Raw genomic sequence first — 23,183 nt, forward strand, 5'->3', positions numbered from 1 at the left:
ACCAGGGAGTCTCCAATTTGCTGCTGGTAAGTGAATTTGCCAACCCTTGTTCCACAACTCCGGTTGTTTGCAGCCATTTTCAAGAAAAATCCTGCACTTGGAAAGAAAATTGGTATACCTTCCAATTTCTGAGTCTGTATGGAACAATCGATCCACATTTTCACAAGCTTTCCCTTTACAGTTATTAAGCTTACAGACTTGGGTAGAGGTTTAAATTCCCTTATAATATGCTTGGCTCTAGGAGCTGAGGGTTGAAGAAAAATGCCACATACTGCAAGATGTGAACACATTGTGTGCTGGTGAAACTGTAACCCTTCAAAATTATGTGCATTTTTCTTGTGCTGTGAAATAAAAATAAAAATCAAAACTAATACCACATAAATCCATAGGTCTGTTTGTTCTGTAAATGTATATTGTAGAGATTATATTCAGATAGGTGTGGAATATATTTTGGAAGAAACCATTTCACATACAATAAAAAAAGTTGTTGGAGTATTGGGAAAATCTACTTTTCTACAGACAAAAGCTGTTTTTTTGAGCAAAAGGCTTGTGAACAAATAGCCAATGTAAGGCCTTGTCATGCCCAAGGGTATATCTGAATGTCAGTATGGACATAACATGTTTGGTTTTTTGTCACACATAGTATCTTACCTAGTTTCACAATTTGCATTTCATCTTTCTCAAAGTTTTATGAATTCTCCTGCTGGTACACATTGTTTGTTTGTGTGGCTTGTAAATACCGTCTCTACTCTTAAGACTTGTCTGCAACAAAAAAAAACAAAACTAGTGCAAATGGCAGGAGCAATGGAATCATCCAGAAAAATAGTTAACTGTGTATTATTCTTGGTTCAGAATGAGTGCCTTCTCCTTCATTAATCTAATAAAATGAAAAGATTAAAAGTTGTTTAATGAAATGTCATTTTGTTTCAGAAAAAAACTAGCTCCACAAATCCAAAACAGTTATTTCAGAGTAACTGGATAGACAAGCCCTTGCTAAATCTGCTCACTTTCTGCTTGCTAGTGTAAATGTCAGTCTGGTTTTGATGAAATGCTTTAGACTCAGTTTTGTGGGTGGGGAATGTGCAGATTTTGGTTTGTACATTTGTGGTCCTGCAAGGATTTGCCAGAAGTTTCCTGATGTGCAATTACAGCACTGTGGAACTGCAGTTATCAAAATAAGCAATAATCACGCAGGCTGTTAGCTGATGTTGGCTTGTGTAATGCTGGCTCTGGCTGATGGCTTCTGGACACTGCAGCCTTTGCTGGCACTGATCTTGTGTGTGTTGCATGAAACACATGTGTAGCAAGGTTATATCTAGGGGTGGGAGCTAGTAGATTGCTAAATAGAATCACAGAATGTCCTGGCTTGGATGGGACCTTAAAGATCATCTAGTTGCAGCCTCCTTGCTGTGGGCAGGGACACCTTTCATTAGATCACGTCAAATATTTGAGTCAAATATTTTAAATCAAATCCTGCGCACAAAATTGAAGATATTTTCTGGATTTAGTTAATGGTGTACTGTAAAAAAAAAAAAAAAAAAAAAAGGGTGATACTTCCAACATTACAAGAAGATTACAAAGCAAGTGTCATAAGGTTTGTGTTGTGCCTTGAGCAGAAGTGCCCAATGCCATATACATACAAAGAACGTTCAAAAATGGTCACACCTGTGTTTTGCCTTTAAAACACTTCTTATTTGTTATTAAAAGATAGTTCCCAGGCTTCATGCATGTTAGAAAAAGTGACAAGTTATGCACTTTGTTATGCTGTGATCCTATCTTACTTCGTCAAGCATTATCAAAGTGGGTAACACAAGAATGCCTCTGCAGACTTTGTATGGTATAGATGGCTTGGCTTAATTTCTAACCCTGGTGTTGCTTAAAACTTTTTATATCCAAGGATGATACCTTTGGAATAAAATGTAAAACTGATCTACTTGCTTTAACTTTCTGTTACAAGATCCTGAATATTTTCCCTAAAACATTTCAGTGAGTATTCCTTCTCATATTATTTGAAGTGTACTTTGTCATGTCCACAAATAGAAATTGTGCACCAAAGTACTAGAAAGAAATTGTTCACTCGTCATCATTCTCTTTGTATTGTTCTCTAAAATTCAGGAAACCTCTTTTGTTAGATCTTAATTAATGTGCTCTTCAGGAAGCCTCAAATGTGTTGAAGGCATGGGGGATTTTTATACCTGAACTGTTTTCCCCCTGATGATTAGCTTCACACAGGAGATGACTTCCCGCATTAGGCTGTTATCCATCTCTTGTCAAGAGAAAACAAGTCAAACTGGCAGATTTGGGCAGAGCTGCCATGTAATATTTTATGCACATTAACTAAAAGCTGTGTTCTGGATTTGGCTCTTAACAGCTCACAGAGCATCCAGAGGCCGAGTACCGATAATATTTCTTCTACTGTGATCCTAGGAGTGGAGCCCTTTCCTTCAGAGCTTGCTGGGATTGTTTTGAATTGAAATGCAGCAGCTCAATCCAGGGACTGAGTGCATTTGACTTCTGTATGTGGTTGACTGTAGTGAATACTGTAGGTGATATTTCTGTGCTTGGTGTCACTTTCCTTTCAGAATCCCTGCACGTGAGCATAAGAAGTACTGAGAAGCAAACTGATCTGCTTTCTTGTTGCTTTTTGCTTTGGAGTGTGCTTTGTGGCCTCCCTCTGTTGTGACATCTATCATTTTGTTGTTCACTGTTTCCCATCTCTGCATGCTGTTGTGCAACCACCTGAGGACCTAACAACATCTTCCTAATAAACCATTGGTGAAGATTTAGTCAAAAAGCTCATTGAGTCCCTATTGTAACTTGTATCAGTTGGCTTACCCTTATACATGTTACCCTTATGCTTGTGGACTACTTCAGAAAACCCAAGTTTTAAATGTAGAACTTCTTTTAACAGTATTTGAATCTTCCCAAGCAGGTTGTGTTTATGCAGGTGTTCACTAATTCTAGCTGTTATTATATTGTATTTTTGCTTGCACAGATATCAAGATTACAGGCCTCTATGTAGTTCCCCAAAATGTGTGCTAATGATTGGTTTGTAACTTCTGTGTCTTCACATACCAAAATAATCCTAAGTGAAGGTCACGTACAGCTAGTAATTCACCTGTTTTATTCTCCTGTGCTCTCTAGAGTGGATCCAGTTTGGTCCTGGCAATTTGTTGATGTTCATTTTGGTTATGGGGATGGCTACCTCTTCTATGCTTAATTTAGCTTCAGAGAGATCCTTTGCCAAGCGTCTCCATGCTCCCAAATATTACATGCTCACTCACCAGGATTTTGGAATAAGACTTACTGTTTCTTTTAAGGTGTATATCAAACAAAAAAAGTTTCTTCAGTTCTTTGCAGTGCCTTCTTGCCTGTAAGATCTCCATTTCTTGCCCTAGCATCACCTTGCCCCACTGAACTGGCTGGTGTGTTTTGTGCTCCTAGTTGGCTGCAAGAAATTGTCTGGTTTGAATCCATTTCACTGGTTACTACTTATACTGTTTTTGCCTGTCTACTTGCTTTTTTTTTACCTCTAAACTACTGGAGTTTGTGGTCCTTGTGTTTTTCTCCAGCTTGTAAATTCAGCTTTTTGAATGTCCTCTTAATTCTAGTAAACTCTTTGAGCTTGCTGTTGGTCATACTGGCTTCTTTCACTATATCAAGCCCTTCCCAGTAGAAGGTATGTATTAGCCAAATGTCTCCAGTATTAACTTCACTAGTAGTTTCTGTGTTGTCTGTAAGGACATAATTTTATTACTTACCAATTCTAGCTTATTTTTAAAAACTTGGCATTTTTTTCATAGCTCCACTTTATGAAGGTTGGTGCCTCATGTTGGGTTATTTTAACAAGCATTTCCCCTGTAGATGAGTTGAATCTGAGTGTGTTATCACTGCTATTAAAGACAACTTCTACTGAAAGGTTTTGCTTCAGGGGTCACTTGGTACCATCCCAGTAGTTGCATTTACCCATGTGGCATTCCAAGCCACTTTCTCTGCAGGAGAGTCACTGATAGCATCCAAACATTTCACCTCTTAGGTCACCCAAAGCCCTTGTGTTTTCTGCCCTTACTGTCTCTCTGATTTCTCCCAGCGCATCAGTTATCACTTGCTCATACAAACCTATAATTGACTGCAGAGGTTGTATGGATAATTTAAAGTGATCAGTTTAGTTCTTAATGAAAAGAACTGCAAATACTTATGTGCAAGGAGAGATGTATTTACATAACCATTTTTAAAAGTATTGTTTAAGTTGACTGAGCAGGCAGCAGATGAAGGATAAAAGGGAAGGAAAATGTCAAAATGCATTGTAATTGATGATGGATGTGTCATAGATGAACAAGAATATTGAGGTGATTTGATTAGTCTTTTCCAAGTAATATTATATGTGACTACTTATTAAAAAAAACTTATTTCTTACAAGTGAAATACTTTAAAATATTCATATTCTAGTAACCGTTGCTTTTCAACTGGAATTACAAGATAAATCCTCTGCCTTTTTCCCTGTATTTTGCAAGGCTGCTCTTCAAAAGGAATGGTAAAGGCTATTTGATTGGATTATAAAGTAATTTAATTCTAAAATTTGCAAATTATCACTGTAATGCAAAAAGAGCATTTTGTGTATTTAGTTGTATTCATTATTTTATATTTCATGTTTTAATTAAATTCCAAAATATAAGGTATGTTTATTTCATACTCAGCACTGGAGCTGAAATGCAGTCACTATGCAAGTGTTGCTCATAACAGATTATTCTGACCCAGGCTTCAATAAAATGAGTGAAGTGCTGATTTGACACAGAGAATGGTCAAATTAATTTATTCCGTCTTAATAATGTGAAAATATTATGAACTGCAGCCCAGAAAGTTGCTAGTTGGAAGGGGAAGGTAGGGAAGCAAAGTAAATACATCAAAGAGAAGTAGTAAAAATAACAAGATAGGTAAAAAGAATAAAAGATTGTTAGTTGATTATAGTAGGAAAAGCATTGATGTACATACAGACTGGGGAACGAGAGGCTGGGGAGCAGCACTGCAGAAAGGGAGCTGGGGGTCCTGGTCCATGGCACTGAATGTGAGTCACTGAGCCCTGGCAGCCAGGAGGGCCAGCCCTGTCCTGGGGGACATCAGGCACAGCCAGGCAAGGGGGGGGATTGTCCTGCTCTGCTCTGCACTGGGGCGGCCTCACCTCGAGTGCTGGGGGCAGTTCTGGGTGCACAACACAAGAAGACACTGAGCTGTTAGAGAGCGTCCATAGGAGGCCAACAAGGATGGCAAAGGGCCCTGAGGGGAAGCTGGGTGAGGAGTGGCTGAGGTCACTTGGTCTGCTCAGCCTGGAGGAGAGGAGACTGAGGGGAGACCTCACTGCAGTTACAAGTTCCTGGTGAGGGGAAGAGCAGGGACAGGCACTGATCTGTTCTCTGTAGTGACCAGTGACAAGACCTGAGGGAATGGCCTGAAGCTGAGTCAGGGCAATTTAGGTTTGATATTAGGAAAAGGTTCTTCATCCAGAGGGTGGCTGGGCACTGGAACAGCTCCCCAGAGAAGCGGTCACAGCTCCAAGCCTGACAGAGTTCAAGAGGTGTTTGGGCCACACTCTCAGGCGCATGGTGTGACTCTTGGGGTGTCCTGTGCAGGGCCAGGAGTTGGACTTGAAGATTCTTGATGGGTCCATTCCAACTCAAGCTATTCTATGACTCTATGGAAGATTTTGATAGTAAGTGGTAAAAGAAGAGATTGCAACAGCAAAAAAACCTGGCAGTTTTGGTTCTCTTGTGATTCAGTGTGCATCTTCTTCAGATTGCCAAAAATGGCTATGCAGGACACAATAATACTGTGAGGAGTTTCTGTGTAGTGTTCCGCCGTATCTTTCAAGTCAGCATAGATCTCCTTTCAGTGTTAAATAACATCAGCCACATTCCTTTAGGAGAAGAGAGTGGATCTTTACTGTAATTTTTTCCTTATGTAGCTCAGCAAGACACTATTCCCTCAGCTGTCAGTATCTATCACCAAAGAAACAGCATATACTCCTCTGCTGCTCTGATAATCCATCTCAAAGTTCCTCTCCCTGTGTCATTGAGTGCTGCCAGAGATGTATTCTGTGCTTCTGAATCTGGGAAAACTACAAATGCTACTTCGTGGTGAAAGCCCCAGAATTTCTTTTTCTGAGAGTTACTGCAGTTCCATCCCAAACTACACCCTCATCATATGCATGTAGAAATGGAAGAGATTCTTGTAAAGATCAGTCTTCTGAGAATACTATGATTTTGTGAGAAGTGTTACTCAATTTTTCTGACACATCCTCTGTGGAACTGTTTTGCCAAATGGTGTCTGAGATACTTGCATATACAGAGGATTTTCAGGGAAGGGAGGAGGTGTTGCATTTTAGTTCTTGTTCAGGAAGAGGTCAGAGATTACTAGTGCCCTATTTATGGGATCTGCTGTTTGTGAAATCCTTCAGAGATCAATGGTGTTCCTATTTAAAGATTTAAGTGTCTCTCCCAGTTCTCTGCCTTTTTCTGCTTAGTCTGTGTTTCTAGGTTTGTTTCTGAAAGTAATGACAACCCCCTGCAGCACTACAGGCTGAGGACAGAGTGGCTGGACACGGCCAGGCAGAAAGGGGCCTGGGAGTGCTGGTTGGGAGCAGCTGAACGTGAGCCAGCAGAGTACCCAGGTGGCCAAGGCCAGTGGCATCGTGGCTTGTATCAGGAATAGCGTGGCCAGCAGGACAAGGGTGGTTATTCTTCCCCTGCACTTGTCACTGGTGAGGCCACACCTTGAGTGCTGTGTCCAGTTCTGGGCCACTCAGTTTAGGAAGAATGTTGAGGTGCTGGAGCAGGTCCAGAGAAGGGCAACAAGTTTAGTGAAGGGTCTGGAGCACAAGTCCTGTGAGGAGCAGCTGAGGGAGCTGGAGTTGTTTAGCCTGGAGAAAAGGAGGCTCACAAGGGACCGTATCACTGTACAGCTGCCTGAAAGGAGGCTGTAGCCAGGTGGGGGTCAGTCTCTTCTCCCAGGCAACCAGCAACAGGACAAGAGGACAAAACCTTAAGCTGCCCCAGGGGAGGTTTAAATTGGACATCAGGAAGAATTTATTCACAGAAGGAGTGATTGATCATTGGAATGGGCTGCCAGGGAGCTGGTGGAGTCGCCATCCCTGGAGCTGTTTAAGAAGAAACTGGATGTGGCACTCAGTGCCATGGTCTAGTTGACAAGGTGGTGTTGAGTCATAGGTTGGATTCAATCTCAAAGGTCTTTTCCAGCCTAGTTGATTCCATGATTTCCTGTTCTACCTTATTTTAACCTTGAGATTTAGACACTCCAGTTATTTCTTTGTCTGCCCCTGTGCAAGATCACGCTTGTCATCCTGTTGGTCCTTCCCTACGCTAGGCACGTAGGTGATTGAAAAAGCTTGTCTCTCATAAATCTCCTGCCCCCTTATTTGTCAACACTTAGCCCAAGTTGCAGTACAACAGGGTCACTGTGTTAATGAGTGGAACTGATGCCAACCCTTGTCATGTGGTCTTAGAGGTTCAGACATACAATCAGAAAATTGTGTTGTCTCTCAAAGGTCAGATCTACTAGAGAAGCATTCAGTAGTCAGTAGTTTGGACAGTACAGCCCCCTGAGAAGGGACATTTTTGAAGACTCACTGGATATGAGGAGCTGGTCTGTCACCCAAGCAGACCTCTTCCAAATGAGGCCTTATTCTGCCAGTGTGTTTGCAGTATTTCTAGTCTTCTCTTTCTGTGTTTTTTAACTCTTTTCCTCGAGTTTATGGGAAAATAAACTGGATATTTGTGGATATTCTTGCCCATTGATGCTCTGCCCTAGCACTGCTGTGTCTGTGCAATCAAGCTGGTTTTGTCTTTGCTGGTTTACAGCTCACAACAGTTGGTTCCTCACCACCACCACTGCCCACCTGCCAAGAGATCATCTGATATACCAGACCTCTAAATTAAGATACTGTTTGCCTTGCAGATTCTGAATTGGTGAGCTGTTCAGTTCATTTTCCCTGTCATTAGCTGTTAGAAAGCAGCATGTGAAATCTGTGACATGATGTTTTTTTTGAATTTTACTATGCTAAGCCTGTCCAGTTCAGTAGTCTAATTAATTATTACTGTCTGTATTCTGAAGATGAAGCAGTTAAATTACCACTGGAAACAGTGGAGTGAGAAATGTCTTCTTTAAGCATTTTGTAATTCTTGTCTTTAGGAATTTTGCTTGTTTGTAGGGGTGTTGGTTTGTTTCTTGTTTATTATGGTTTTTTTATGTAAGAAAAGTAGTTTAAGCTCTTCATCTCTGTGCTTATCTCCAGAATTGCAGCTAGCTCATCTACAGTCAGCAGTCTGACATGACTTGTTTTCCTGAGGCAGCATCTATAATTTTGTCCCTAAAGCATAATTGTCAACCATGAATTTAAATAAATCAGTACTGCTATAAAATGACCAAGGAAGCATGATTAGGGTGACAAGTCATGTGGCTGGTGAACAGAAGCATGGACCCTTTCCTGCTCATTAAAATCTTAATTATTCAGTCAGGGATAGGGAACTTAATTTCTTTTGTACCAAATGCCTAAGAGCATTATAGCATGCATATAAAATAATTATTTTGAGTTATTTGAAATATGTGTTTATTGAAGGAAATATTTTGTGTCTAAGTCCGGTCTTGGCACAATACAAACAAATGTTAATGAGCTATTTCCCAAGAAAGCTTTCAAATTCATTTAAAATGAAGGTGTAAGATGGGTGCACTGGTTAAAATTAGAATGCAAGTTGGTATCTGAGCAGCAAAGGAAAAGCCTTATTGTTTCCACAGTGGAAAAGTTTAGGAATGTGTCTGTAAGATTTTAGTGTTGTTGCAACTTGTTTTCTTGCCCCATTTATCAGAATGATAAAGTGGTGACAGGAGGTACTCTGCTTGCATCCGGAATGTCTTCCTGATGTACCCTCATGATTGATGTGGTTCATTTTAAAGATGTCTGCAAGAGAGCAGCATCAAGCACAGGCTACTGTGATTGGAAAGAAAGATTCTGTCATAAATTGTAACACAGTAAAGAGAAAGTTGTTTGCTTTGCTAGGAGTCAGGACATCTTTCAAAACAGTTTTATTCAAAACTATGAAACAAAGGTCCCTTCTGTGATTAGAAACCCCTGTGCTCTTCCCTTAATTCAAAAGAGGTGAAATACTTCTCTTAAGGGAGTTTGTATGACAAGCTACAAGAGTTTTAAGATATTTTTATTGCTGTTTTCTAAGGGCAGTATGGTGTGAATGCTAGAAAAGTTTTTTTTTTAACTACATTTGTTAAATGGGAATTTGCTGCATACCTGCAATTTCCAAATCTACTAAACCTGAGGATAACTACAAGCATGATATAAAAAGTCACAGATATTTAAGTCTGCATGAAACATTTTAAAATCCCTCCCTCTTTTTTGTGTGTGTCCTCTGTCAGCAGGGTGTTGTAGAAGAGTTAACAATAAGCATACAAGTATCCTTAGGTACTTTTTTGCCAAGCTTTACTTGTTTCCCCATGTGTGTAAGAGCCACCCTTACTGGTGCATATCCCTGTGGGATGAGAGGAGCCATATGTCAAGGCCAGAGCTGGCCATCAAAATCAGTGTTGCCTCTTTATTATGAGAATGCCCTTCCTGCAGACAATTCAATGAATCTATGATAATTCTAAATCACTGTATGTTGATGTAAATAAGATGTGTGATGAGGCCTTATTTAAATAATAAGATTGTTGATGTTAATACCTTTGGGATGGCAAGTTAAGAATGAGAGAAACACATAGATTAAGATTTTTGTCAGCCTCATATAAAGATTTTAGCAGTATGAAACAAGAACAGGAGATACTACTTTTTAAAACAGTTCCTGCAGCTGTTATTAATCATGCAGATAATGCATAATATAAGATGGTTACATAAGATCCCTTGGTTTAAAATTGCCCTTAAAGTGTGTAATTTGAGTCTGAAATGAAACTTCTGAGGCAGTGGCAGCATTACCGTCTGAGGGCTGCTGAAGACTCTTTAGCAAGATAAGGGAAATGGATGGTGCTTGGAGCTGGAGCTCCCACATTGCCTATGGATACCTTGTTGAAATAAATTTTCAGATTTTAGCAGAAGCTGCTCAGAGCCTGCAGTGCTGGAGATCCCTCACAGCCCCTTTTGTTTGATGCAGGTGAACAGGGGATGGCAGGTCCAAGGCAGCTGACCTTGAACAGGGGTCATCAAATCAGCTCTTGGTAACAAAGCAGTGCAAAAATACCTAAGGCTCACTGAGAACAATATCAAATCTAAAAATGCATTTCTTGTATTCCCAGGCAACACATTATCAAAAAGACTGCAGGCAAAACCACCTACCTTACTATAAATAGTAGGTATATAGGTTGACAGCGATTGCCATCTTGTGTACAGTGATGTTCCTTAAAGTGCTCTCAGTACCTGCTTTGGCTCAGTTACAGCTGCCATAAAATTTTCAAATAATATGAGCATCTTGCATGATGGTCTACTTTACTTAATAAAAATGGAGTTATATCTTTTTAATTATACTAGCAAGTAAGCCAGTATGATTGGCCTGGTAACTGTGAATGTGAGTCTTGGAAGGTAAGTGCCCTCTAAGGATTTTTGTTAGTAAGACTTGCCAAGTTTTGCAAGATATGGGAGGAGGGGTTAATTGATAGCTTTATTAAATCTGTTTTCTTAATATTAAGTAATTAATTTGATATACCTTTCAGGTGCAGTAGACATTGCTGTCAATGGTATTTAGTTTTTACTTCCTTGATGCTATATAAATAGCATGTTAATTTTAAGAATATACTGCCATAGTTGGCTTTTTTTTTTTAATAAGGGCTCATAATGTCATCTAATGAGTAGTTCATGTAGCACAATATTATCTTTGAGTTACCTAGATTCTGTAATTAGCATACAAAGTTGTAACTCCAGATTAGTAGTTTTACCTATTAAATCTATAGTGGGGATGAATGCTCTTTCTTATGAGAAAGGAAGAGAAGTTTTTAAGACTCGTGGAAACAGCATCTTCCTGCTTTCTCCTTCCTGAAGCATCTGTAAGCACAACATCTGTAGGAGCCATTTAGCCAAACTAATGAGCAACTGGCTTATGGATAAAGAGGGAGCAGCACTCCAGGTTGTCTGTTTCTGCCCTGTGTGTGTGTTCACTTATTCTTGACCATCAGTTGGCTGGTCTCTCTGGCCCTCGGACTCCCTGCCTCTCCAGCACTGGGTGTTTGCAGTTGCAGAGTTGAAGCATGCTGTGTGGTGGAGATCTCAGCCCCGTCTCCAGGATGGGCACGGGGAGCATCAGTTGATGCTCCTTGGAGAGGTGGCCGCAGCATGGCACACAGCTTCGCTGGTGCTGCTGTGGGCCACAGGGCAGCACACCCAATGTCAGGTGCCTGGCTGCAGATAAATAATTCATTGTGTGCTGGACAAGACCAGATACTATGTATTTCAGGCGTGGGACTGGGGTGTCTGCATGCTCTTGCTCTAGAGAAGGAGGTAGCTCACCTTACTGAAAGACAGGGATATAAGTTGTCTTAAGATGTGGGTAAATGCTGACCATTTGCTGTGCAGCTATAAACTTGAAAAGCCTTGCATTTCTTCTCTAATGAAGTTATTTGGCAGATGCAGATCTATTAACCTTAGAAATACAAAGTGCACAGTCCCGGCCTGAGTCATAATAGTTTTTCTTTTAATTTTAAGGAGTGAGCAAGACTCTGGAGTTGTGTGTCTTTATTGAGAACATCTCTGTTAATAACGTTTCCTATTAGTAAAGCATCATTTTGGAAGTTTGCCATCATTGTTTTAGAAGTGGCGCGCAAACAAGAAAGGATGTAGTTTAATTGTAGTGAGGTTAAACGATCCTGCAGTGTTCCAGACATTTAATGCTTGGCTCCAATTTTTCTGGAGTCTAGACCTTTGAATGGACAGTCTTCTCTGTAGTCCATTTCAAATTAATTTTAGGTTTTCTGAGTTACTAATTCAATTGATAAAACTGGATTTAGTAATCAAACCAAGGCAACCGTCAGAAAAGATAGTGCTGAGGTATTCTGCTAGTGTCAATAGCAGCATCATCCTTATCCATATTTTCATTGATATTTATGATATGCAGAAGACAATTATCTTATAATAGGGGCAGATATAAATGGAATATATTGCTTTTTAGATCAGTCTGAATTGTTAATTGAGTAATTGTTAATCTTGGAATCACTCGGGGGATCTTCATGTTAGAATGTTAGAGGTCCTTATCTTCAGTACAGGTAATTTTGAAGACAGGTCTTATGGAAACTTGTACAACTACTTCCCTGAATTTAGGTGTTTTTGTAAGAGATACCCTCTGCTGTCATTTCTGACAGTACAACCTGTATCCTCAATATGATACACAGGACACTTGGTTGTTGTCCAAGTGGTTACTCTTTCTGAAGCCAAGTAGCAAAGTGTTGAGGCTTTGGTAAAATGTAATACAGACTGCTCTCAAGTTATGGACATATTAAATGTGTGTTCCTGGAGATCCGTACTGTTTATGGATATACAGTATTTCTTCTGTTTATCACAGATGAGACCATTTATCTTGATTTTTTTGTTTTTTAACCTCTTGATAATAGTGAAATGTGACATCTCCCCTTGTAGTACTGTATAATGATGTTTTAATGCTGACAGTAAATCTATACTTGGCATAATACAGTGAGATATGTACGTTTTCCCATGTTTCAAGCTGCTTTATGGGTGGAGTTTTACTGTGAGAAAATGGTATCATTTGGTTGTATGCCACAAAATAAATTGCAACAAAGATCCCTTTAAAATCCTCTGCTTCTCAGCCTTGGGAAGGAGGAAACAGCATCATCCATTTCTGTAAGAAAGCAATCCCCTCAGGCTGAGACAGCACACAAAATTTGTTTCATAATAAAAAGCTTTTAAAAATAAACTTCAAGGGGGATTACTGTTGTCAACTCAACTCAAAAGCTTTCAGTTAAGATTCATATGAGCTAGCCATGGAGAAAGGTGTTACTACTCTGTTATTATGCAGCAAGATGCATTACTGATGAAGACCTGTATTTTGCAGGAAAGTGCAATCTGCATACAATTTTCTCTTTGTCTTACCTGTACAGAACAGTACAGAACAAATATGGATACTTTTTTGGTGCAGAGATGATGATGATAATGATTTTGAAAATTAGCTTTAAATTAAGAGGCTGTTATTGCCTTAGGGGTGCCTGTATTCTTACTCACCTTAAGGAACGTTTTTTTTTGGTTTGACAACAGGAGGGGCCTGCATGTGCTGTGTATTTGTTAATTCAGCTAATCACAGAAGGGGATTTTAACTTGTCTTGGTGCAATGTATAAGAGTTACTGAGAGTATTTCAATGGCAGGAAGTACAGGACTTCAGATTGATGTGGCTCCCATTCTTCATCTTCTTTTGTTTTGCAGTCCACTCCTTTACACTTAGCAGCTGGCTACAACAGAGTTCGGATAGTCCAGCTTCTGCTTCAGCACGGTGCAGATGTACACGCAAAGGACAAAGGGTATGTAAAATTAATTCATTTATTTCCTGTTTGCAGCAGTGGTTTTGTATTAGTCAAGATATAGAATGATTTCTTTGGTTCATGTTGCAACACAATCTCAAATAGTTGTCTAAGAATGTGATGTTTGCTTCCAAAATCTGAGTGTGCTTCAGATTAGTTGTGATTGCACTTGTTTTAAGGCTTCTTTTACACCTTTAAATTTTTTTTCCATACTTGGAGCTTTACTTCCATTTACAGACTACCCTTTAAAATTAGAGACTAACAGCATTGTTTTTGGAAAGGTGATGGGGAGAAGATACAAGGGCTTAGTGAAAGATGTGCATTAAAAAACTTATCTATGGTCTCATTATCTTGTTTCACATATATGGATGTAATTCCAGGTAACACCACTAATACTTATGTGCTCTCAACTAGTGGTCCTCGTAGATCTATCTTCGTTGAAGCTGACAGCAAAAATCAAGACGTAGTAGAGGCTAAACTATTCTATTTTTGCATTAAGGGTGGTAGCTGTGTAAGATATCAGCAAAGTGCACAGCAGTCAGAAATCTGAAATGATGCTTGCTGTGTGTTGTTCTCAGTCATACATTTCTGATCTCTGAGATGATGATTTTCATGATGGTTGGATTGGAAGGCTTAGTCCTAACATGGTAGAAGTTGGGCCCCTAGTTGAAGGCATGCATTTTGTATTCAGAATCCACAGAAGTAAGATATGTGTGTGTGCTGTCTGCAGCAGCAAACCTGAGGCACTTCCTGTATTTTCATTTTCTGCCAGTGTTGGAAGTGATTTTAAATTTTCTTAGCTTCTTTCCTTTTTTTCCTTTCTCTCCAAAATGTACTTAAACTCTTAAAGTTTGACTAATTCTAGCTCTTTCATCTGTCCATTTACCCCAATGGCTTTTTAAAACAGTATTGTTGTTAAATGCATAATGACATATTATGCAAGTCAAAAAACAGAAATACACCCAAAAAAACCCCACAAAACCCACGGAAAACCAAAACACACCACAACCCCCCCTTCAAAAAAAAACAGAAAACACAACAAAACACCTTCTCCCCACCCCTCAAAAAAACCCCACAAATAATAAGCTACGAAAGTCCTACAGTAAAGCTCCATATAATACCTATTTACGTATATCCAGCATTATTTAAGCAGGTTGAGGTCTTTTGTACCTTTCCAAAATTTCAGCATCAGTTGGTAGAAAATTCCAGTGTAGATGCTGTAATGAGTTTTGAACAATTTGCTTGGGATGTGTGAGAGGTAGGTAAGTTGAACTTGAACGGGGGGCTGGAGCAGGAGGGAAAGGAAAGCAAACAAAGAAAGGAAAACCTTTGAATACTTACTCTGTACGGAACTTTGAAACAACCCAAACGTATTTAGAAACATCTAACATCCTAGTAAGCTCCCTGTTATTTAGTGGCACCACACATTTAGAATCAGTGTGGTGTTTTGTTTTACCTTGCTGTTTCTTATTTATACATAATTTATAAGTAAATAGGCTATAAATAACTGTCACTTTTCATTTAAGGCGCTAAATTAGGCTACATTGATTTTATAGAACTCTCTTCAATGGAATCAATTCAGAGAAAGTGCTTAGGAATTGTTCTGTATTTTCAAAATGGTCACCACTTCTAGTTACTCCCAAAGAGAAGCCCAGCCAAGGAAGCAGCTCTTTCTCCACTGGTCTTTCCTTTCCTTTACTGCTGTTGTGCTGGAAGATGGAAGGGAAGGGGACGCTGCAGAAGTGGGCAGGTGCATTGCTTCAGGATTGTCTTTGCTGACAGTCCTTAAAGCCCTCAGTCCTCTGAGATGACCATCATTTTGGAAGGGGGCAGGTTTTTTGAGTGCTCTGTGGAATAGATAGTCTCTCTCTGTCTCACACATGCACCCATAAGTTGTAATTCAGAAAAGTAATGATGGAAAAAACAGTCTGAAAAATTTTCCCCAAACAGATTTTCCTCTCCTGTGGCAAATGTGTTGCTGCTTCTGAGACCATCCACCTTAAAATTAAGTTTATTTAATTACTGTCTACTACGTGCTGTCCTAATTATATCTGAGTTAGTTTTGCAGTCCTGGGAATTACCCCCTGTATTTTTCATAGGTATTATGGGGTTAATTATGGTTTTCATGTATTGTGTGTACTGATCTGTTGAGCCATAACTAGCGTGTCATGCTTGGCTTGAATTAAACTCATTTTGTCCTCTGCAGTAATTGCCCATCTTGCATCTCCTTTTCAGCACGTGACTTTTATTACATCTTGTGCTTGTGACTAAATCCCTATTATTTACTTTGCTAGTGTCATTTTTTAATTATGGCCTGCAGTAATTTAACACTACAAAAATTACAGGGACTCTCTTATATGTATCTTGAGCAGTTAAATAGGTTGTACTGTAAAAAATGGAGGAAAATCAGGTCATTCCACAGTCTAGAGCAGCAACTTGAGTCTGCTTTCTACGGATATTTTTACATCTTCATAAAATACCCAGGAGTTAGGTTAGTGTTATCTGGGGAGTTTTGCCTTTCACGTAGCATTTTAAACAGGAGTTCCTATTTAGGCAGAAGCAGAACGCTGTTGAGGAAATTGAACGTGGAATGGGACTTTTCCCCCTCCTTAATAGCTTCAAGAAAGATCACGTCAAAGCCAGTTAATGCTAGTCTTAATGGTAGATTAAACATCTGTGGCCTGTTAAGGCAAAAAAAAACCCACAACAAAAAAACCCTCCAAAAACCATGCAACAAAACCCCAAGTTTTAATGCCACTCCTAAGTAATGTGTTGTTTGTGGAAGTCAGATTTTCTCATCAGTTTGTAAATCCTAAATTTTAAATGCTTAACTACTTAAATATTTTACCTTTAATTTGATCTTTTCATCTCAGTTGAGAGAAAATTGTTCCTTTCTTAAAAATGCCACTCTAAAAAAATTTTGTCATTTGCCTTCTTCTTCCATGCAGTGGTCTTGTGCCTCTTCATAACGCCTGTTCCTATGGACACTATGAGGTTACAGAGCTGCTGCTTAAGGTAGGCAGAAGGATGGGAAGTAATTACTGTTGATTTAGATGCGTTAGGTGAGACATGAACTGTTTATGTCAGAGTTGAAAAGTAAGATTATTTTTTTCCTGATAGTAACGGGTTTCAAACATCAGATTGTCATTTCAGAAACCTGAAACTGTAGGTCTTTGTTGAAACAGTATATGTGTTTTTTTCTTTATTTAATTTCTTTGGACTGATAGTAGAGTTGAATCTTTCTGTTCAAAAAATAGCTCACCTAAAAATTCCAATTATTTTTTGCAAATTCAACAGTATTTTTGTATATGCTGGTATTTTTAATTAAATTTTGTATGTGTGTGTGTTCATACATGACTGATTTGAACCAATTTTCATAATAAAATGAAAATTGGTAAGCTTTTCAGTTGTTGAAGCTGATTTCTTCCTAATCCAAGGCTTTTTTTGCTGTACTAGCATGGTGCCTGTGTGAATGCTATGGACCTCTGGCAATTCACCCCGTTGCACGAGGCCGCTTCCAAGAACCGTGTGGAGGTCTGCTCCCTCCTGCTGAGCCACGGCGCCGATCCCACCTTGGTCAACTGCCACGGCAAGAGTGCGGTTGACATGGCTCCAACGCCTGAGCTCAGGGAGAGGCTGACCTGTAAGTGTTTCCAGACTGAAAACACTTGTTGGTGGGTGGAAAGGGATGCTTTCCTTCCAGGCCAACTTCCTTGAGCTTCAGAAGTGGATGCAAAGCAGCAGAGTAGCTGCAGCTGTGCATGTGCTTTGAAATGCACAGGTACCTCTGATACATTGTTTGTCATATTGCCTGAAGTTTAGAATTATTAAGGCACTGCTGAATCAATGACTTTGGGGTTTTTTATGTTTAAAGTCCATTTCAGTCACACAGGAGCCTCCACATTGAGACTCTGTATTGCATTTAGAAATTTAGAGAAGGTAGGTAGCTTTGGTGTGCAACCTTGGAGATGGAAATTCCATCACCTTCTTTTATGGCAATCCTTATGCTGTTTACAAACCAATATTTCACCTCTAATTTTAATTTATATGTCTTTGCTTTCCCTCTTCAGGGGATTTGTTTCCTGACTCTTATAAAATGTAAAAGATAATTAAATGAGACATATATGGAAACAGAGCATTATGAAGTTACAGAAAACTTCTTGAGAATTAGAATCTCAATCATAAATAAGCTTCTGGGTTTGTCTCTCATCTTTCCAGTATAGCAGAAGCCCCCAAACACTAATAATGTGATCCTGCACTACTCACAATCACAGCTAGTCAGGTTTTAGTCTAGTCACTATTCTTTGCAGGGGAAGATGGTGAGATCATGTGCAGCAGAAACCTTTGGTCTAGAAGGAAAGAGGAGGGCATTAGTATCTTTTAGGTACTTCTCTGAGTCCTGGGCTATAGCTTCTGGCTCTGAGGAAGGTTAATTTAGCATTTATTTAAATTAACAAGCCAAAAAAAAAAAATCGGTTTAAATTTCAGTGTGTTTCTGTGTTTAGAATTCCTCAAGAGCAATGAGGGAAAATTCATGTCCATTAATATCCATTGAAATTTGTAAACAAATGTGAGAATTCCATCAAATTTGACAATATCTTGATGGGATTGCTTGTATTTGCATCCCAAAATACCATCGTTTTATGTTCTTGAGTTGTTTTGCCTTATACTTTGGGAATAAAGTTACATTATATTTGTTATTTCAAGGTTTATTTGCACTTGTGCTTTGAGTAGTGCTTTGCTTACAAAGAAATTTAAACCAGACATTAAAACAAAGGTGGGAGAAGAAAGCCCCTCATTAACAAACTTAGGATTCCAAGCTTGCTTATCAAACAAAAATATTTATATTTTTACTGTAATTGAGGTATTTTTTTCTAGTTCCCAGGGTCAGATGTAATTTTTGCTAACCTGCCTTTCATCTGAACATTTTGAGAGAAGCACTACTTTTCAAATTCAAAGTTATTTGAAACTAAAATGAACTAGTTGCTGAGCTAAACAATATTTGGTAATAGCAAAATTAGCCATCTGTACTTGCAAAGATATACCTGCTATCAAAACTTGTTTCATCTTTTGAGCAGACTGGCTTCAAATGCTTAGCTAGTTAGCTTTTTTAAGACCAATAGCTTAGTATTTTATATTTAAATTTTATATATTTATTATTGTTGGTTTTGTTGCTATTTTTTAATAATTTTATAGACGTTATATATACTTAAGCTTTACAGTGAATTCTTTGTCATGTAAATCCAATAAAATTTTTGAGAAACAACTGTAATGCTTTATTTTCTTAAGAATAGCTCATAGCATTGTGCTTATTTGAACACAGACATGGGTAATGTAGAGGTCACATATGCATTTCATGTCAAGTGGGTGGAGGATAAAAAGGAGAAAAGCTACAAGGACTTAACTCAAGCAATAGCTTCCCCTATCCTTTGGCATATCCCTTTGGTTTCAGCAAAGCTTCTTTCATGTTCTGTGTCCCAGGTCAGCTGCCACCCAAAGACATGCAGAAGCACTCCTCTTAACTGAGTATAATAGCTGTCTTTCTGCAATAACATTTATAAATGTGACATTTTGCTGAATATTAAATGTGTCTTTTTCCTCTAACAGATGAATTCAAAGGACACTCTCTACTGCAAGCAGCCAGAGAAGCAGACCTAGCCAAAGTGAAAAAGACACTTGCTTTGGAGATCATTAATTTTAAGCAACCGCAGTCGCATGAGACTGCACTGGTGAGATTATACAGTCAATCCATGTGTTTCGTGATAAATGTGCTGGGAGCCTGGAGTCAAGGAGTTTTAGTTCTACACTATGAAAATACATTCATCATCTGAGATAGAGAATTTGGCATTGAACACTTTCTATGCTTAAATAAAATCAACACTATAGAAAAAACATAATATAATTTATTTTATCACTTTTTTCCTTCCTTCTGGTAGATTACAGAAGCTCTCCAGCCACTCTTCACTTTTTCACTTCTCTTGCATTTTTTCCTATAAACCTCTTTTTTGTTGCACTGTTGCTGTGGTTTTTTATGGGGTTAAATTTTATTTCTGTAGCCCAGTGGTTTCCTTCATGTTTTATGTGAGCAAACTTTGATTACAAATTTTCTTCATAGGATACAAAAAATTGTGGTGAAAACAGGTGTATATCACAGGGTCTTACAAGTTTGGAATAGTACTGACAATGCCACATTAGCTGTAGAAACAGGATTCTTTTGAGACTTTGCTGGCATTATCCTGCTCTTATTTAATTGTTTAAAGAAGCAGTGGAAGCAAAGAACACAGCCAGTATCCCAGATGTAGTGAAAACTTTGAAGCTGAGACTGATGGTTTTATTAAAACCACTATAGTTATGATACTTTATTCCAATGGAACATTTTCTTCCCAGTGGCAGGTCTCAGCTGCAGGCATGAACTGAATATTTAGTGTTGGAAACATTGTGATTGTGATCAGAACATTGTGTGTTGGGTACCAAGCATCCATATGCTCTGTTTCCTCTGTGGAGGACTCGGCATCCTCGCCTGAAGTTAGAAGCAAGATAGAGAAGAGAGGTTTGATAGGCTGAATATGAAGACAGTATGAAATTTGGGATGATGTTATCCTTTTCTTTCTGAGTGTATCAGCTGCTGCGATGTGGCATCTCTTTAGCTGTGTAATGATCACTTCATAGTCCTCTGATGTTCTTTGCTCTTTTCTGCCTGCTGATTCTGCAGAGGCAGCTGGACCGAATGAAATATTTTAGGTCTATTGATGTATTTGGTTCACTCTTCACTAAGTGCTTGACTGTGATTTTTCAGTTTTTGGCTGCTATACATGAGCTTTCCAAATCGTCACCAGTCCAAATGAAAGGACTTAGCTTCCAGTATCAGAGGAGGTTATGTGTAATCTAACTGAGCTATTTTTGCCCTAAGCATGATAACATTTTCCGTGGGCCACTGGTGTCTCTGCTGTATTAGCCAAAAGGCCAAAGCAAGCACCTGACGTAGGTTTTAGTGTTGCTTTGAGGTTTGGCAATACTTCAGCATTTGTGTGTTTTAGGGCTTGTTTATCATTTAGGCAGGAAATAGAGACAGGATATTATCTGCAAAGCCTTAAAAATGCTGCCTCACTTCACAGCAGAAGTTGATCTTAATGCTTATTTACAAAGCTTGCCTTTGCAAAATTTGGATGTGTCCTGCTGATTAACAGCAATGTGGAAGCTTGAGTGAAAGTTACTTCATAATGAAGGCTGAAACTGGACAAAAGATGGTTTTTGGTACTAGTGCTACCTGTTAGCATTGGGTTTGGGGTCTGTCTAATTGTAAATGCTATCATTTTGCTGTTGGAAGGTTAGCAAGCTCTTCCAGGAGACTTTCTGCCTTTTATGGGTTACTGGCTTAAAATGTGGGTAAAGATATAAAAAGAAAAATCGGGAAGTTTCTCCTCTTCTCATTCATGGGCTATCTTGAAATGCCCAAACTTGAAATAAGCATTTCTGGACTTGATTTTAAAGCTGGGTATTTAATCTTCTTTGGGACCATGCTGGTAATTCCAGGCTTCAGGAATGTATTGATAGGGCCACTGTTGAGAAGTCAACAGATGCCAGCCACATTTAGGACAATAGTTACATCCAGCAAAGGGCTTTGTGGTCCCACAAGGGCAGGAATGGGCATTGAGAAGCCCTCTATTGGAGGCTGTATCTTTATCACAGCATGGGAAGAAAGATACTTTTAAGAGAAATGTATTGCCTGTTTACTTATTACATAATCTGCAGCTGGGTGCATGACACAAATGGCCATTAACAAGGTCAGTACACCTTGGAACAGAGGAAGAACCAAAGTGACGTTAAAGCCCTGTCAATTTACAACTGCAGCAGAATCCTTACAGACCCCTTTGGAGACTCACTGTAAAAAGTTAGGCTGTTTCAAACTCTTTGTCTTTCCCTCCTTTGTTCATTATGTGTCAGTTTTGTCCTGATAGCTGGTAATGTAGTTGGGACCATACTGCTTTTTTCCTAAGTGACAAATAGCTTTAAAATTAAAATACTTTTCTGAGTAGAATAATTTAGCATTGATCACTAATCTGTATTTTGTTAAGTATGATGAATTCTGTTTGTAAATTTTGTAGTCTGTTTTTAGCATAATAATTAAGTGATGAAGTTATGTATCTTTAAAGTTCTTTATTGTCTGTGTAGTTGAAATATGCTTTATATTTACTTCTTTTGCAGCACTGTGCTGTTGCTGCCGTGCATCCGAAGAGGAAACAAGTTACAGAACTATTGCTCAGGAAAGGAGCAAATGTAAATGAGAAAAACAAAGAGTAGGTTTCTGAAATGTTTTGAGTTTTCCAAAGGCCTCTGTCATACTAGAAATGTAAAAAACTAATGCATCACTTTTTTCCCCCCCTCTAGTTTCATGACACCTTTACATGTTGCAGCTGAAAAAGCTCATAATGATGTCATGGAAGTTCTGCATAAACATGGAGCAAAGGTAAATATACTTGCATGTATTTTATTTAAGACAAATAGCAAGAGGAAGGGTTATGTTGATGATATACCACGTAAGTTTTTGTGATAGTTGTTGCTTTTTATTCTGCCTTGTGCTTCTTGTGTTAACCTTGAAGTGTGTTTTATCTGAAATAAGTACAGGATCCTCAGGAATCCCATCTGAACAGTACTACTCTCCAAGTAAATGACTAAAGGTTTTTAGTATTTAAAAATACTCATTTTAATGAACCTTGATATAATTTCTAATACAGTTGTCTAGATGCCTCGCATTGCTTTATCTTGTTGGCTTCAAAATATCCAATGGCTGAGAGTACTGACACTGAGTTTAGTATCCTCATGCTGAGTATTCCTTAGCCCTTGCTTGCTTCTTATTCTTGGGGTCAGATTGTTTTGCTGTGCCCTTTAGCTATTGATAGGTGCCAACCTAAGTAATTTGTGAGCTTGTGAACACATTGCTCAGCAAGTTATTAAAGACAGAAAAACTAACTTTGTTTAGAATGTGGTTTAACCATCTTTCAGAAATGTTTTGGAATGATCTTTTCACAAGTTTACAGCAGCAAACTTAGTATTCATAGTAATGATATACATCAGTACTTAATTTTCTCAGAAACTCTTCTTGATGGATACTTTCTTTGCATTGACTAAAATGTAAAATATGTCATTGTTTCTGCTTTGAGTGGGGCTCAGATTACTCTTTTTAACTCTTCCTCTCCATTCAGGGAGCTAGAAATGAAGAACACATTGTTACAAATGATTACCTGTTATATTATGTTATTGCCTGTAATAGCAATCAAGTGTCACTCTTGCTGTGATAGGAGGTATGAGCAATGTAGTTGTATACACAGTCAAGTGTTTGTATTTTGAAACGATGAAGTTTAATTTATAAGCCTGTGTGAGAGCTCACTGCCCGATTTTTTATTCACTTCCATAGTACTTTAATGGATCATAAAATAGCTTAACAGCAATACCACAGCAGAGTTGATTGTGTTTGAGAGTCCTAATGCACTGGTGACTTTTAAGTTTTGCCTAAGGGAGAAAGCAAGGCCAAAGTTCTTGATTATGATCATTAAAACTGTTAGTTATTATTTTCCCAGATTCACTCTTAGTAGCATACCTATGCACTGAAAGTAAAAAAATTCATTTTGCCATAGGAATAGATACCTCATAACTT

At 38.7% G+C, this 23,183-nt stretch overlaps 1 protein-coding gene across 1 annotated transcript in view; it reads left to right on the forward strand.

Annotated features, from left to right (window-relative positions):
• Positions 1-23,183, forward strand: part of TNKS (tankyrase) — a 130,147-nt gene that overhangs the window by 72,772 nt on the left and 34,192 nt on the right. The window contains exons 6-11 of the mRNA XM_038136513.1: positions 13,434-13,528; positions 16,477-16,543; positions 16,985-17,171; positions 19,136-19,257; positions 21,734-21,825; positions 21,917-21,995. Coding sequence (XP_037992441.1) covers positions 13,434-13,528; positions 16,477-16,543; positions 16,985-17,171; positions 19,136-19,257; positions 21,734-21,825; positions 21,917-21,995 — 642 coding nt within the window. The remainder of the gene's footprint in view (positions 1-13,433; positions 13,529-16,476; positions 16,544-16,984; positions 17,172-19,135; positions 19,258-21,733; positions 21,826-21,916; positions 21,996-23,183) is intronic.

Source organism: Motacilla alba, chromosome 4, assembly GCF_015832195.1.
Source record: "Motacilla alba alba isolate MOTALB_02 chromosome 4, Motacilla_alba_V1.0_pri, whole genome shotgun sequence".
Taxonomy (NCBI): Eukaryota; Metazoa; Chordata; class Aves; order Passeriformes; family Motacillidae; genus Motacilla; species Motacilla alba.